This window comes from Balaenoptera physalus (genome assembly GCF_965194825.1).
Source record: "Balaenoptera physalus genome assembly, chromosome: 1".
NCBI lineage: Eukaryota > Metazoa > Chordata > Mammalia > Artiodactyla > Balaenopteridae > Balaenoptera > Balaenoptera physalus.
The window spans coordinates 174,973,804-174,988,884 of record NC_138882.1 but is presented as its reverse complement, the minus strand read 5'-3'; the positions used below and the strand labels follow the sequence as shown (position 1 = coordinate 174,988,884).

General features: G+C 50.3%; 1 protein-coding gene across 6 annotated transcripts in view; it reads left to right on the top strand.

Annotated features, from left to right (window-relative positions):
* The window catches only part of WDTC1 (WD and tetratricopeptide repeats 1), a 74,958-nt gene that overhangs the window by 51,655 nt on the left and 8,222 nt on the right, over nucleotides 1-15,081 (top strand). For 4 of the 6 annotated variants that reach the window (XM_082440230.1, XM_082440233.1, XM_082440231.1 and 1 more), the window contains 9 exons: nucleotides 1,696-1,886; nucleotides 4,335-4,517; nucleotides 5,678-5,772; nucleotides 6,184-6,299; nucleotides 7,617-7,692; nucleotides 8,281-8,389; nucleotides 9,182-9,355; nucleotides 12,440-12,675; nucleotides 14,125-14,305. In XM_082440230.1, the coding sequence (XP_082296356.1) occupies nucleotides 1,696-1,886; nucleotides 4,335-4,517; nucleotides 5,678-5,772; nucleotides 6,184-6,299; nucleotides 7,617-7,692; nucleotides 8,281-8,389; nucleotides 9,182-9,355; nucleotides 12,440-12,675; nucleotides 14,125-14,305 (1,361 nt within the window). The remainder of the gene's footprint in view (nucleotides 1-1,695; nucleotides 1,887-4,334; nucleotides 4,518-5,677; nucleotides 5,773-6,183; nucleotides 6,300-7,616; nucleotides 7,693-8,280; nucleotides 8,390-9,181; nucleotides 9,356-12,439; nucleotides 12,676-14,124; nucleotides 14,306-15,081) is intronic. The other 2 variants (XM_082440229.1, XM_082440228.1) reach the window with 1 other exon arrangement.

Below are 15,081 nucleotides of genomic sequence, written 5' to 3'. Positions count from 1 at the left end.
CCAGGGACCAATCCTAGATGAATTTCTGTGATTTGAGAGACAGAACAATGCTGATTCACCTCTTGCATGATGAACAGAGACTGCTTTCCTCCCCTGAAAAGTGTTAGGTCCAGTTTAAATCTGTGGGGTCAGATCTGGGAAGGGGACCTAAGCTATCAGTCTGGTATCATAGAACACAAAATGTTGAGTTCAGAGACCAGAATTGGACAATGACCTTGATATTCCTTAATAGTAAGACCCTGGGCAAGGCACTTATATTCACAGACTCTCAGCCTCCTCTTCTGTTATAAAAAGGTATAGAAAAGGGTTCCTCTCTCTTCTTGTAATAAAACACCACAGATCTATTTATTTAACCCACGAGCTCCCCCTGGTGGCATCTATAGTGTGGAACGAGTATGGCAGTGGCCACAAGCTCTTCCCAAGGGTTCTCCTGTTTATTTCTGTTGCGCGTGGGGTATATGTTGTCTCCAGCCAGGATTAAAGACTACTAGTTGTCCCTAAAAATGATCGAATTCCATCTGTTTCATCTAGCCCTTATCCTGGTGAGCTGTTAGAGAAGTGCATGTGGAAAGAGTGAATTGTTAAAGTCAAATGGGACTTTAGCTACTTAAATGCAGGAAAATGTCAACACCCTCTCCCCCACCCTCCCAGACCCCAGAACATTCAGCCTTGTTGTGGGTTGGGAGAAACTTTTCAACTAAGAAAAAAAGATAATTCAATCTTTCAAACTTAAGAAAGAAGAGAAGAACTCAACTAACACCAGACCCGAATATTTTTCTTCCTCAACACTAGGTGATAGAACTGTATACATTTTAAAAATTATTATTAATCAAAGTTATGTGTGTGGCTATTTTGACCTTGCCATATGTGATCTGGAATATTTTGTTCTCAACTTCATCAGAATGATGGGGTTGTCCTTTTGAATAATGGCCACATAAAGATGTATTCTCGTGATGCTCAGCCCTTCCCCAAGTTCTGACTTTTGAGCCATTTCCAGCACTTGCCATTATAAGGAGTGCTACTTGGAGCATTTCTGCACAGGTCCCTTTTTTCTTTTAGAATTATTTCTCAGAAGTGGAAGTTTTAGGTCAAAAGATAGAAATAGTTTTTATGTTTCTTACCTATTGCCAGATTGTTCTCCAGAAATATTTGAACCAATTTAAAACACCCACTCCCTTATAACACTGAAAGTCCTTTTCATTTCAAGACTAATTTATTACTTAATCCCCAGGTTATTAAATAGCCATCATGAGGCATATAGGAGTCAGACAGACTTGAGTTTGAATTGACAGTCCTACTGAATGCTAGTGCCGAACCTCAATTTTTAAAGGGGTTATTGTAAGTATTAATAAGATAAATTACCTGCTCGATGTCTAGCACATGGTAAATCCTTAGTAAATGGTAACAGCTATGATTATCATCCATTCAGCTCTTACCTGGGGAAGAATCAGAGGAAGAGGGTTCCTTAGGTAGTCCAGGTTGGCATAGGTCAGGACCCCTCTGGCAAAATAAAGGTGCACATCCTGATTTTGACCTTTAGGCCTACAGGCTGATGCTCGAGATCCAAAGTTTTCTTGGATGGGCTCGTTTTCTTATCTGATATGGAGAGGGAAAAAAAGGTGCTAACATCCAGGCTAGTCTCCTTCTGTGGCCTAGCCCCACCACCTGCCAACCTCTTCTTCAATCTCTCCCAAGCAGTTCCTGCCTCACGCTGGGGACCGCATCTTGATCACAGGGGCAGCTGACTCCAAGGTGCATGTCCACGACCTGACAGTAAAGGAGACGATCCACATGTTTGGAGACCACACAAACCGGGTGAAACGCATCGCCACGGCACCCATGTGGCCCAACACATTCTGGAGCGCTGCTGAGGATGGGCTTATCCGGTGAGGGCCTGAGGCAGGGAGTGGGGCCTGTGCCTCCCTGGCTCCCACTCCATGTTGGTTCCCCCTTTCTATCTGCCCTACTGCTTCCTTCCACAGGCCTGGCTCCTTCCCTCCAACAGAGTTCCAGCCTCATTTGTCTGCCCAGCACAGTTATCAGTGAACAAACTCCACTGATGTACTTACCCTATTCTTCACCTTCCCCACTTCTTACCCTCTCCTGAGCTTTCTTACCGTCTCCACTGGCTTTCTCACCATCTCAGATGCACAGTCTGCCCCCTCTGGGCTTTCATACTTGCTGTTCCCTCTAACTGGTTTTCTCAGTCCCAGCTCTTTCTCAACTCTTTCTTACCCTAAGGAGACAGCTTAAGAGTCACCTCCCGAGAAGCACCTTCTCTGACCATCCTATCTAAAATAGACACCCCACCATTGTTCTTTGTCTCCGTGCCCTAATTGTATCTATAACTCTCATCACCCTCTATAGTTCTTTTATTTTATTTGCTTGATGGTTTACTTGTTTGTCTGTGTCCCTCACTGAGTCGTAAACTCCCCCAGCATTTTGTCTATCTTGTCCATCTTGTCCACGCCTTTCTTGTCCTTGGTTGTGTCCCTAGAGCCCAGCACAATACCTGGCACATAGACGCACTTGATACACTTCCCTTGAACAGTCGCTCAATGGGCATATTCCTGGGAGGGGGATAGCCAGCCAGAAATGGTTAAGTGGACTCTCCCCCTTTTCACTGGCCTATATCGTCACACCTTTGCCTCTACTTCCCTTCTTCTTAAAATGGTCTCATTGCCTTTCTTTAACTCCTTTCTTCAGATATAACCTTAGAACATTTTCCTTATCTCCGCAATCTGCTTTAATTGCCTTCCTTGAGATACTGTGAGACTTTGTGCCCTCTTCCCTGTTACAGAGGAGGAGGGGTATCTAAGTCATGCATGAACTAGAACTCAGACAGATCAAGTCAAGTCCTCCCTCTGTCACTCAGTGTCTGGGGCAAATCACTTCACCCCCCAGACCTCAGTTTCCTCATCTATAAAATGGGAATTATCATAATATCTCTTTTGTTGGCCTGAGCATTAAAATTGAGATAGTGCCCGTAAAACTTTAGCATAGTACTTAGCAGACAGAATGCACTTGGTCGGTGGCGGGTCCAACTGTCTGTTGCGCTGGTTGACCCTGACTGACTAGACTGTGCCAGGGCAGCAGGTAGAGGCTAAGCACCTAGGGCATGGGGCAGGAGCCTAAGCACTTAGGGGCAGGCACAGTCAGGGGAGGAGTCCTAGCAGAAGGTGAACATAAGCTGGCCTTCCAGAATAGACAGGATTTGGATGGGCAAGGAAAAGCAGAGTGGACTCCCCAGCTTGAGCAGAGTTTGTGAAGGCATGGGTAAACGTGCCACATACAGGACACAGTTCTGAGGCTGTAACTGACCCACACTTAGAAAACTGAGGAGCAAGGTTGGAGGGGTATGTGAAATCATGTCTTGAAAACCAGACTGAGTAGTTTGATAGAAGTAAGCGAAGAGTAAACTCAAGCTAAAAGTATTGAGGAATCTCTGCAATTTTTTGAGCAAGAAAGTGATGCAACAAAAACAATATTTTAGGAAGAGCAATCGGGTGAGGATGGCTTAGAAAGATAAGTGAACAATGAAGAAATTATTGGAGATGTTTAGGCAGAGGTGGGTGAGCACATGAATGATGCCCTCGCCATTCTCTGGATGTGCCTGTGTCCCAGCATCAAAGCAGTTCCCCAGTGGGAGTGTGCTGACGCTGGGTGGATGTTTTGGCATGACCTTTACCACCCAGATGGGACTTGGGCTTGTCCTGGCAGTTGGTGTTTCTAGGTAGCTCTTAGATGATCTCCAGATTTTCTTTTCTGTCACCTCTATACTTCTTTTGTCTCCTGCAAGAAACTAGATTAAGAATAGAATTATTCTTAATCAAGGAGCAGAGCAGAGCAGTTAAAATGCAGTCTTTCCAGCTCTGCACTATCTCAGCACTGCACTTACTGCAGTGTCGTCCAGGCAAGTTATTTAGCTTCTTTGAACTTCTGGTGGTACCTAGGGATGGTGTGAGAATTTAATTAGATAATACATGTATAACACTTGGGAACAATACTGGACACAAAGCAATTTCTCACTAAGTGTTAGTAGTCAGTAGTAATAGTACTTAGTAGCAATAATATTGATATCTGTTAAAAAAAAAAAGGGTTTAGTAGTATCTACCTTAAAGAATTATGTTAGAATGAAACAGAATGTGTGTGAACCCTACTATAGGTGCCTGGCACACTGGGCACTCAAGAAATGGGAGTAGTTTTTGACATTCTTATTATTTACAAACAGGTTCAAAGCCCCTCCCAATTCCTTTGCATTTGGGCCTTGGCTTCTCCCCTGCCTTCCACCCACGGACACAACGCCCAATCCCTAACCGTGTCCTCTCTCACAGCCAGTATGACCTTCGGGAGAACAGCAAACACTCGGAGGTGCTGATTGACCTGACAGAGTACTGTGGCCAGCTGGTGGAGGCCAAGTGCCTCACCGTCAACCCCCAGGACAACAACTGCCTGGCAGTGGGGGCCAGTGGGCCCTTTGTGAGGCTCTATGACATTCGCATGATCCATAACCACAGGTACGAATAGCGTGGCCTCCCGTGGGCAAGGGAACCTGGAACCTGCTGCCCCTTTCCCTCATTGCCATGCCCTCTTCTTTTTGAGGTGGGTTTTTTTTTGCTTTTTTTTTTACATTTTTTATTTCTTTAATGTTGTATCTATTTCATTTATTTATTTGTGGCTGCATTGGGTCTTCGTTGCTGCGTATGGACTTTCTCTAGTTGCGACGAGTGGGGGCTACTCTTTGTTGCGGTGCGCGGGCTAATTGCGGTGACTTCTCTTGTTGTGGAGCACAGGCTCTAGGCGCGCGGGCTTCAGTAATTGTGGCACATGGGCTCAGTAGTTGTGGCTCACGGGCTCTAGAGCACAGGCTCAGTAGTTGTGGCGCACGGGCTTAGTTGCTTTGCAGCATGTGGGATCTTCCCGGACCAGCGCTCCAACCCGTGTCCCCTGCATTGGCAGGCAGATTCTTAACCACTGTGCCACCAGGGAAGCCCTGAGGTGGGTTTTTTTAATTTTGTGATTCTTTTTTAAAAAATTTAATCCATGCTTATTTTGGAAACTGTGAAAAGTGTATTAAAGAAATTACCCATACTCCATTACCTGAAAGAAATCACTGTATATAGTATTTTCTGCTTGTTCTTTCACTATGAGTGTATGTACAGTTATAATCTTATACATGTAATTCCTTTATTTGTACATATAAATCTACTTTATTCTTTTTTTTTTTTAAACAAAAGTAGAATATACTCAGAATCTCCACAGAAGTCCCAGACCTGAGCGGCTCCGCCAGCTTGGGTTTTCAGTGGACTCCTGGGACAAGTGCAGAAACTTCTGGCCTGCATTACTTTCATTTGTGGATTTGGGTGACCACTATTGCTCTTCACAAACTGCATGACTTAGGGTGGACCTTGAGCTTTTAGCTTCCTCATCTGTAAAATGGGAGTAATAGGGTGGCCATGAACCAAGACAAGTAAGCAGGACCTACTTATAGAGCACTGTAATGTATGTGTCCACAGCTGTCTAGTTGGTGGACCTTTGGGGGTGCTGAGATAAGAAAGGTACCTCCTCCTGTATCTCTCCAGGGGTATACACTTGGGTTTTTCTCCAGGAAGTGTGGTATGGTCTAGCCAGGAGTAGTGTTAGGCATTATAATCTATATGGTTTGCCTTCCCACCAGAAAGAGCATGAAGCAGAGCCCTTCAGCAGGTGTGCACACCTTCTGTGACCGGCAGAAGCCCCTTCCGGATGGTGCAGCCCAGTATTACGTAGCAGGTAGGGCTCAGCCCAACTCTGGCCCTAAACTCTTGGCAGGGTGTTGATTGTCTCTGGGGCAGTGCAAGGAGGCAGCATGGCATGGTGACCAAGAGCAAAGGGTTTAGAATCAGGCAGACCTGGGCTTTGATGCTGACTGTCAGTGACCAGCTATCATATAACCTCTGGTAAATTACTTACCCTTGAGGAGTCTTAATTTCTTTTCTGTAAAATGGGGTTGTAATGACTCAATGAGATAAAGCATATAACACAGTTGGCCCAGTTCATACAGTAAGGGCTCAACACTTGTAGTTGCTTTTCTGATGAAGATGATGGCTATCATCATTGATATGGTTGACTTCTCACAACTCCCTGCCCCTTTTGGGAGGGATTGGAAGCCTCACACTAGGGTAACAGGGCTGTTCCCTGCAGGTCACCTGCCAGTGAAGCTGCCCGACTACAACAACCGTCTGAGAGTGCTGGTTGCCACCTATGTGACTTTCAGCCCCAATGGCACAGAGCTGCTGGTCAACATGGGAGGAGAGCAGGTATGGACGGCTGCCCAACGTGGCTCTGCCCTTCCCCCTCCCACCCTCATATCCATCAGCCAGGGCTGTGTACCCCACAACCCCTATGATGAGGCAGACAAGAAGCCTCATTGTAAATGACGTTACTGTGAAATGTGGAAGTGCCACGGCATCTTTGGAATTCCCAGAGAGGTGCCCTGGCCTTGAGTGTAAGGTTTAGAACTGACAGACTTGTCTTCAGATGCTGGCCTTTTGTTTACTAGCTGTGTACTGTGACTTTGAACAACTCTCTTCATTTTCCTGAACCTTGGTTTCCTCATCTGCTATTTTCCTAGGAGGAAATCCTGGGGCTCAGAGCATGCAGCCAGGCTGTAGTTTAGGGCCAGCTTTGGGAAGTGTTCTTTGATAACGGCAGGTTGCTAACCCTTCTGTTTACAATCTCTGAGTCAGGATATTTAGTAAGCCTTGCATAAATTCATTTACTCTACAAAGTCACTGAGTACTTACTCTGGGGGTAGCATTATCATAAACACGAGGGAAACAAATGTGAAATATGATCCATCCTAGGCTGATGGGAGCGACACGGCAAGTGAAACCGTTGATGACATTTAAAGTCAAGGTGTGACACAAGAGAAATGGGATGGAGACTAGGTGAGCCCTTGAGTTCAGAAGAGGGCTCTGGCTTCAGATTGCTTAGCCGTCACCTGGCTTAAAGGTAGCATAAAGATGAGTGGCGAGACAGTCTAGCAGAATGGTTCGGAGCCAGACAGACTCGGTTTTGGGTCCTGACTCTGCCACCTGCTGCTTTTATGGCCCTGGATAAATTAATTAAAGTCTAAGCCTACATTTCTTCATCTGTTCAGGGGGTGATGATAATAGTACCTTTTCATGGGGGGGTTTCTAGGATGAAATGAAAAAAAGCCATATAAAACACTTAGCAGAGGTCCTGGAGCAAAGTAAGAATTCAATAAATGGTAAGTAATAATAGCTAATATTTACTGAGGGAAGTAACTAGCAGTGTTACTTTGGGCAAATTGCTTCTCTGCTCTGAGGCTTCAGTTTTCCCATCTATAACATGAGACCTCTGAGAACCTTGTCGACCTCATAAACATGTGATTCGAAGTAAGGACAGTATTTCAAGCCATCCACCCTAAGGGCCAGGAACTGGCGAGATTTTCCTGCCTGAGGTTTGCTGCATAGAAACACCCCTTCTCCCTCACTTGATGGTTCCCTGCTCAACACTCAGCTGTGCTCCTGAGAGCCACCCAGGCCTCGCTCACAGCCCAGCCACATTCTTGCCTCACAGTGTCCATTCTTTTCTTGACCCCTGCACTCTAGGTCTATTTGTTTGACCTGACTTACAAGCAGCGGCCGTACACCTTCCTCTTGCCTAGAAAATGCCACTCCTCAGGGGGTAAGTTCTCCCTTCGGGTATCCTTTAGGGCATCTCTGCTGGGAAGCATGAGTGTATACTGCCTCTGCTGAGAAGCCTGCCACTTACCTTGTGCTGGCTGTGATCCTGCAAAAGGAGTAGATTCTCTGAAATAACACTGTACAGTAAGAAGGAAGGTAATATTAGGTCAGAGAGGTCTGTCAAAGGGGTTTGTGTCACAGCCCTTTTCACTTCCCTCCGAAAAAGCAGGTTCTTTCCGTGGCTTGGCTCTTGAGGGCCTGAAGTAATTGTCTTTCCCTTCTCATCCCAGCCCAGTCTCCTCATTGATTTCTTCCTGGGGCCTACAGTTGATTGAGGCACCGCCTCACCCCCCACTCCCATCCCCACCCCCAGCTAATGCCAAGTTGAAGTTATGTCCCTCTTCAGCCAGCAGAGGGCGCACAGGCTTTTCTTTATGTCCTTGCCTGCTTTCTGGGAATAGACCTACCCTGGAGGGCTAGCCCCACAATGGAACCATCAGACCCTGTGGTGGAAGCTGGAGGGCTGCTGAGGAGAAATGAGGACCTCCTCCTAAGTTGTTGCTGTTCCTTTCTGCCCACCCCCTCTCAGAAGTTCAGAATGGCAAGATGTCCACCAATGGTGTGTCCAACGGTGTGTCCAATGGCCTGCACCTTCACAGCAACGGCTTCCGGCTGCCAGAGAGTAGGGGGCATGTCAGGTGAGGCCAGCCTGACTTTCCCAACCTTCCCAGCCCCAGTTACACCCCACTGGACTGGAGGGAGGGCACGTCCTGTAAACCTTCCTCCTGACCGCCCCCCAGGCATACACCCCAGAGTCAGGGGACTGGGGCAAAGAGGCTTCTGGACTGTGGCTAGTGGTCCCAGTGCCACTTCTTCCTGGTAGGACTCCAGTCATGCTCAATCCGAAGCTCTGATCCCTTGATACCAGTAGCTGGCGTCAGGACCCAGGGGCTAGCTCCTCTTAGCACTGGGTTCCCTCCTATAAAGCGGTCGCACACAGACGGGCCTCCCCCATTATATTTTCTCCATTCATAGCATCTTCTAGCCTCTGTTCACTGCCAGGCCCTGTGCTGGGCTTTGGATACAGAGGTGCCCAGATCCTCTAGCCCTTGAGAGAAACGTAATTTACCTATAGAGAGATCCATGGGAGGCACTTGGGTGGTAACGAGGTTCGGCTCAGCATGGAGGCTGTAGGTGTCAGCTACTTTCATGCCCAGGAGTTTGATTAAGAATTCCCTTAAACCTGTCCAGGACAGCTTCATTTCTCCCTGGTTTTTTTTTTTTCCCACTGGCTCAGAGCATCTGGAACTGTGACCATTACCTATCACAATAACCCAGGCCAAGGATAGGAGTGGAACCCTCTTTTAGATGACAGTGCAGATCCCAGGGACCGGGAAAACCTGAGTGGCCTTCAGGCAGAGCTACAGACTTCCTGAGAGGCTTCTCTGGCCTTCCTTGGTTGGCCTGACTTGGCTCTGCTTCCCTCACAGCCCCCAAGCAGAGCTGCCCCCATACCTGGAGCGTGTGAAACAGCAAGCAAATGAGGCTTTTGCCTGCCAGCAGTGGACCCAGGCCATTCAGCTTTACAGCAAGGCCGTGCAGAGGGCCCCTCACAACGCCATGCTCTACGGGAACCGAGCTGCTGCCTACATGAAGCGCAAGTGGTGAGTGGGCCTGATGGAAACAAGCTGCTGAGGCATCCATGGAAGGTAGCAGTGACATCCTGCTGCCTCTTAGGGCTTCTTAGGCCCAGGCTTCTCCTCCCCACCTCCAGGTTAGTGGTGGGCAAGTGCCTGACTTATTAGTCAGGAAGCCTCAAACACCAAGAAAGCTCACAGTTAAGTGGAACATGTTCACAAGTAGCTTCAACATGGTGCTTTGTTAGAAAGTGCTGTGACCACTGGAAGTAGGAATTGGGAGAATGGTTAATCCCCACTCTTGGAGAATTGCGCCTTGAATTGGACTTTGAAGGAGCAGTAGAATCTTGCTAGATGGAAATGAGGCATTTGGTGAATTCAGTTGGTATCTGTTTGAAATGATTCTGCAGCTCCTTGACCTTGGGGCTTGCTTTCCTATGCTCTTGGACCGTTCGGACCAAACACAAACAAGATCCTAGACATCCGAAGCTGTCTGTGGGTCTTGCTGAGTTGTAGTGGCTGGTGGTAAGGGAGTAGGTCCATATCCTGAAGAACCCTTTATCTTTGGAGACCATCAGGGCCCCTGGCCCCTCTGCCTGCAGCACCAGCAGGCAAGCAGGCAGGCAGACCCCATCCCCCAGCCAGGGCCAGGATGGGAGATGGATAAAGCTGGGCCCACAGCCATTTCTGCTCCGTCTGGCATCCCTCGGCTCTGCCCAGACAGACAGGCCAGCTGGTGTGCCATCGTCTGGCTGCAACTAGGCAGGCCAGAGAGGGAAGCTTAAGAAACCCACCCAAGTCAGCAGGATGGTGGATGGGGGTTCGGAACGATGCTGCCCCCACGGGCCTTAGCTCAGGCATCAGGAGCTCGCCAAGGGCTCAGATGGCAGCCAACCCCAGGAGACGACAGCTTTGGGGCCATCCTGAGGTGTGTTGCCCCTCTTTCCCAGCAGGTGGGTAGAATGCAGTGGTGTTCAACCAGGCTCTAGGCTAAGAGCTGTCTCATTCCTGCATTCTTGCTAAGAGAGACTGATGATTTCCCAATCCATGGGTACCCTCAACATGTTCTCTGAATTCCTACTATGCACTAGGAACTAGGGACACAAAGTTATGTCACTCTGAGTTCTTGTGCTCCAGAGTGCCCAGTCTCTGGACAGGGGATAAAGATGTGGACATGCTTCATCACCAAAGAGGCAGGAAGCAGTAAGTCTTTGAATGATCAGGTGAAGTGCTGTGGGCATCAAGAAAAGTTAGGTCACTTTAACTGGGGATCAGGGAAGCACCAGGAAGATGTGATGTCTGAATGGGCTTTCAGTGTCAGCAGGCTTAGACGGGAGATGCAAGGAGGAGCGGACTGTGGGGGAAGGACATTCCCAGGGAGATGAAATGGTGTGAACAAAGGCGTGGGGGTGGGGGGCTGACTGAAGAGCTTGTTTGCAGAACAACAAATCCATTTGGCTGGAGCCGAGGGAGGGTTCGGGCAGGGACTGGCAGGAGATGAGTCTGTGAGGTAGCCTGGGGCCAGCCTGGGAAGGACTTGGAATGCAGAGCGGTGGCGTTTTGGCCTTGATTCAGTGGACAATGGGCAGCTACTGAAGAGTTTTGAGCAGGAGAGGGCTGTGCTGAGGGCTGTCCTTTCAGGGAGATTGATCTGGCAGTGAGTCTGGATGGGTGAGCCCTGGGGCCAGCCTGCTCTCTCCCCAGCCCCACATGCCTGCCAGTGACCCCTAGAATGTCACATTCTGTCCCAGGCCAGTCTCCCCAGGGCTGCCATCTGCTCCTGGATGCAGTGGGAGCAGCCACCCTCTGGCCCCTGGCTGCTCTCTGGTCTGGCTCTCTCCAGGAGCTCTGAGGGGCACCTTGCAGGCAGCAATTGGGTTTCCAAACAGCGCCTGCTCTTTCGTCCCAGCCACCCATTCTGACGCAGGCCGTGCCATCGAAGCACTCTGTCTCCTGCCCGCCCCCACCCTGGCTGAGCTGCTTGCTCCTGGTCTGAGCATGGCCGCTCCAAGGACCGGGTGCTTCCTCTGAGTGCTGTAGGAGAAGGAGGGTCGGGAGGATAGCGCCCATGTTGGGCCTGCTCTGGCCCCGTGCAGGGGAGTTGTGAGCTGTGCCTTGGTGGCGGGACCGTCAGCTCCAGGGAGTGCTGCTTAGCACAGTTGGGTCCTAGGCCCCCCTCAACCCAGCAGGAAAACAAAAAACAAAGAAACCCCCACAGCTCCCAAAGGAGAAGTGGCTCCTGTGACCCACCTGGCTCTCCAGATAAGAGGTGGGAACTGGTCTGTGGAGCTGGGGGAAGGTGTATTTTATATTCCGGCACAGGGTGGGAGAAGGAGGGGCTTTTTCTTTGGTCCCTCCCCACCCCCCCCAAAACCATTCCCACTTCCCCATATCCATCCTTTGGGAGTTTGGAGAAGTCCGTGTGGGTGATTTGGAGCTCCTGGTGCATGCCCGCCCCCCGCCATCAGCTTCCAGAGAACTGACTCTGCCAGACTGTCAGGCCCCATCCTCCAGCCCTGGGAGGTAGAGGCCACAGCTGCTGTGGATCAGTCAGCCAGGACAGAGGGGGGTCTGGCTGAGGGCTTGCTGCCTGCTGGTCAGACCCTGAGTCCCCAGCCTGGCACTTCTGGCTTCCCCGGACCACAGAACTGTCCTTGAGGGCCCCCCGCCTTGGACATGGCTTTGAAGGCCAGCCGGGGGGATTTGAGGAGGTGGATAGAGGAAGGGAGAAGGAGAGCTTGGGGAGCCTGAGGCGGGCAAGATGCCAGGCCTTCTGCTGCAGAGCTGCGGGTGCCTGAGGTGAGCGGGTGCGCAGTTGCACTCTGTGTCCAGCAGAGGGCAGCCGGACACTGGTTTTTGCCTCCCACCCACCTCCCACTCTCTACCTACCCTGCCAAGACCTCGGGGCTCCTGGCTTGCCTCCTTAACCTAGTCTGTCTCCTGGGGAGCAAGGCCTGGGCTGAGCCAGGATTCTCTTCATCCCCAAGTACCCTTGCCCTGAGATCTCTCAAAGGTGGGCTGGGGTGGCCACAGGAAGCGCAGGAGACGGAATGGGGACTCCCTGCTTGCCACGTGGCCCCACCTCCAAGCCACATTCCCCTGCCTTCCCAGGGATGGTGACCACTACGATGCCCTGAGGGACTGCCTCAAGGCCATCTCCCTAAACCCGTGCCACCTGAAGGCGCACTTCCGCCTGGCCCGATGCCTCTTTGAGCTCAAGTACGTGGCTGAGGCCCTGGAGTGCCTGGATGATTTCAAAGGGAAGTTCCCGGAGCAGGCCCATAGCAGCGCTTGTGATGCACTGGGACGCGACATCACGGCCGCCCTCTTCTCCAAAAATGATGGTGGTGAGTCGGCACTGAGGAGGGGTTGCTGTCACTCTATCTATTTGAGGTGCTACAATGACATTCTGGAGAGGACATAGTTCTGAGATAGGAGAGGCCTAGGCTCACATACTGATTGAGAAGCCACATGACTTTGAGACAGTCACTTGGTCTCTTTGAGACAAGGATTAGCAATACCATGTTTAAGGCACCTGGTGTATTCCCCCTGGGACTCAGGATAGGAGTCAGCTGAGCCCAGTGTGCCTCGCAGGTCATTCTCTTCTGCTCACAGACAGGGCCTTGGCCATTCCATTGGGATCTGAGTTCGGGGTAGTTGGCTGGGGTGCATTTGCTCCAGTTTGCATGGGTGCAAAAGAAACAGCAGCACAGGGCAGTAGAAATGCCATGGGCACAGGTGTGGAGCCTCAGTTCCAATCTCAGCTCTGCCATGTGAAACCGTGTGACCTTGGGCAAAGCACAGCCTCTCTGAACCTGCTGCCTTACTTGCAGAGAGCATTCGAGGCCCTGCCCAGCTCACCTGGGTAGCACTGGAGAGTAAACTAGGTAGTTGTGTGGTCTACAAACATGGGAGGGGAGCTCACTGAGGGCAGACATGGGTCCTCCCTGTCTCCTTTGCAGTTTACTAAGCACGGGTTGATTCATTAGTCTGAATAGTGCCAGGCACTGTGCTGGGTCATGGGAATATATCTGGGAACAAGTCAGATGGAATTTCTGTATTCATGAGTCGATAGCCTAGTGAAGGAACCAAGCGATGAAGGAGAAACAAAGAATGCCCTGCGGCCCTGCTAGGGTGCAGGTGTGGTGGGGAGGGCTTGATGGCAGTCTGGGGTTCTTGAGGAAGAGACATTCAGGCTGAGATCTTGAGGATGCGGAGGAAGAGTTAACTAGATGCAGAGTGTAGCTGCGGGAGGTAAAGAGTTCCTGGCAGAGGGACCAGCACGTGCCAAGGCCCTGAAGCAGGCAGGAACAAGGCACTAAGAAGACAGGTATGATTTTACCCAAGGCACTTAACCGATTAGTACCTCATTTGGATCCATGATAACTTGTCTTCTAGAGAGGGAGGGCTTGACCTTACTGCCTTCAGACCTATGGATATATTTAGAAAAATCACCCCCTCAAGGCTCTCTTGGCAGTGCTTTACCCTCCCCTCCCTGCTTCTCACATCCACAGAAACAGACCTTGGGTCTGTGCATCCTTGGGGCTTCCAGACGTTATTCAGGGACCTAAGCCAAGGCCCTCCTGGCATCAGAGGTCTCCTCTTGAACACCCTCAAGGGCAGGATCCAAAGATGCTTCTTTCTCATAGTTGTTCCCAGTTTTCCAGGGAAGAGGTAGAGACAGGTAGCCCTACATTGCTTACTGCTTGGACGGAAAACAGGGTCAAGGGTGGGGAAAAAATGGGGGAGGCGAGAGAGGGACAGGACTCTCACCTTTCCTTGTTCTCTGCCCTCAGAGGAGAAGAAGGGAGCTGGTGGTGGTGGCAGCGGCCCCGTCCGCCTCCGCAGCACGAGCCGCAAGGACTCCATCTCAGAGGACGAGATGGTGCTGCGGGAGCGAAGCTACGACTATCAGTTCCGCTACTGTGGCCACTGCAATACCACCACGGACATCAAGGAAGCCAATTTCTTTGGCAGGTCTGAGGCCCTGAAAAGGAGGAGGGCACAGCCCAGTTGGCAGCAGGAGGTTGGGGTGGGGGGAGCGGGGCATGGGGACACAATGCTTTCAGAAAAGTCTCACATCCCAGTTCTGCCTTTGTACCCTTGGGCAAATGGCTTCATCTCTGTGGGTCTCAGTTTCTTCACCTATAAAGTGAAAGCAGCCCTCCCCACACAAGGGGCCATAACAAGGACTAATGAGGTAATCCAGAAAGCATCCAGTGCAGCACCTGGACTCTTCCTTACCCGCACCTCCTGCTCCCTGTGTCCCCATGTGCCAGAGCTTGGTTTCTTTATCTGGATGCTTGGAGCCTTGGGCAAGCACCCTCATAGGCTGTCAGTCTTGGCAATCTTTTTTGCCTAGAACTGTGCCGCCGGTACTGAGGGACCTAGCCCATGTCTCAGACACCATCACCCCCAACCCTCCTTTGTAGATGATGTACTTTCTTTGGGTAGGTGGGATACATGAATGTGAATTAAGAATCTCCATCGAGATCCCTTCTAAATGTCAATGGTGTGTTAGGGGCAGATGTGCTGTAGGATTTTAGGGTCTGGATCCAGGAAGGCTAGGACTACTGAGGGAAGGCTTAGGCAGGAGTGTTCCCAGAGACCTAAGAGATGCATGATCTGGTCCTGCACCCAGGGTGCTTATAATGTACTTCGGGGGAGAGTAAGTAGGAGGGACCTAGGCAGTCCCTGACCCTGAGTTTAAGAGAACAGTTGAACAGTGACACCGCTCTGCAGTGTGGAGAGGA